General features: G+C 55.2%; 1 protein-coding gene across 1 annotated transcript in view; it reads right to left on the reverse strand.

The window, feature by feature from the left end:
- Nucleotides 1-491: 491 nt before the first annotated feature.
- CNP (2',3'-cyclic nucleotide 3' phosphodiesterase) overlaps nucleotides 492-820 on the reverse strand; it is a 2,587-nt gene continuing 2,258 nt past the window's right edge. Inside the window, exon 4 of the mRNA XM_010135237.1 lies at nucleotides 492-820. Within this exon, the coding sequence (XP_010133539.1) occupies nucleotides 492-820 (329 nt within the window).

The following is an 820-nucleotide window of genomic DNA, read 5'->3' on the forward strand; positions in this document are numbered from 1 at the left end:
CATATCGACAAGTTGGTCTTGCTGGTTTGTACCTGGTACCTCAGTTCCCAGAATGACGGATGTCCGTCCCTCGGGTCGGGGAGAGGGGAGAGGCGTCTCGCAGTTCCCTCCTCAGGGCTTCAGCCCAGTGCGCGCAGGCTTTGGTCTGCCACTGGCTGCGAGGACCGAACGATTGTGGTTGATAGGGACGTTACTGGAGGCCATCGCCGAGCTTCCTCCGAGGAAGAAAACAAGCAGAACACCCCGGCCAGTTCTCCCCAAAACTCCGCTAAAACGCCCCCAGCAGCACTTGGGTTACTGGTGTCAGTTACGGGGCAGTTTTCCTTTGGTGCTTGTTTTCTTCCTTCTTCCGAGGCCGAAAAGCTCTCCCCAGAGGCTTCACGCTGGGGTTGGCAAGAGGGCTTTACTTTAGTATGGGGAGAATTATTTCTCTTTACACTTCTAAAGGTTACAGGAGTTACTTGCCTTTTAAAACCAAACGCACGCCCTCCCTAGATGATGGTGCAGGAGCTAAAAGCAGAGCCCCGTTTGTTGGTGCTCTGCGTTGGCACGAGTTTCCCTTTTCCGTAGTAACCGGAGAATATCGCCCTCACATCGATCTTTTTAGAGAGGATGAGCATCCACATCCTGTTATCAAAATACAGCAGTTTCCCTCCTCCAATCTCCCCCACTTCATCCCCTTTGTTCCCTGCCCTCTCCAGTTTCACGAACTCCAGCAGGTCGAGCCCGGTCTGGACGGCCTCGATGCCGTTGGCACAGCCAAGGGTGATGTGAGCCCGGCTGCCCTTCGGCAGGTTGTCGGCGGGCGGGATCTTGTCGG

The sequence above is a fragment of the Buceros rhinoceros genome, unplaced genomic scaffold (genome assembly GCF_000710305.1).
Source record: "Buceros rhinoceros silvestris isolate BGI_N320 unplaced genomic scaffold, ASM71030v1 scaffold30784, whole genome shotgun sequence".
In the NCBI taxonomy this organism is placed as follows: Eukaryota; Metazoa; Chordata; class Aves; order Bucerotiformes; family Bucerotidae; genus Buceros; species Buceros rhinoceros.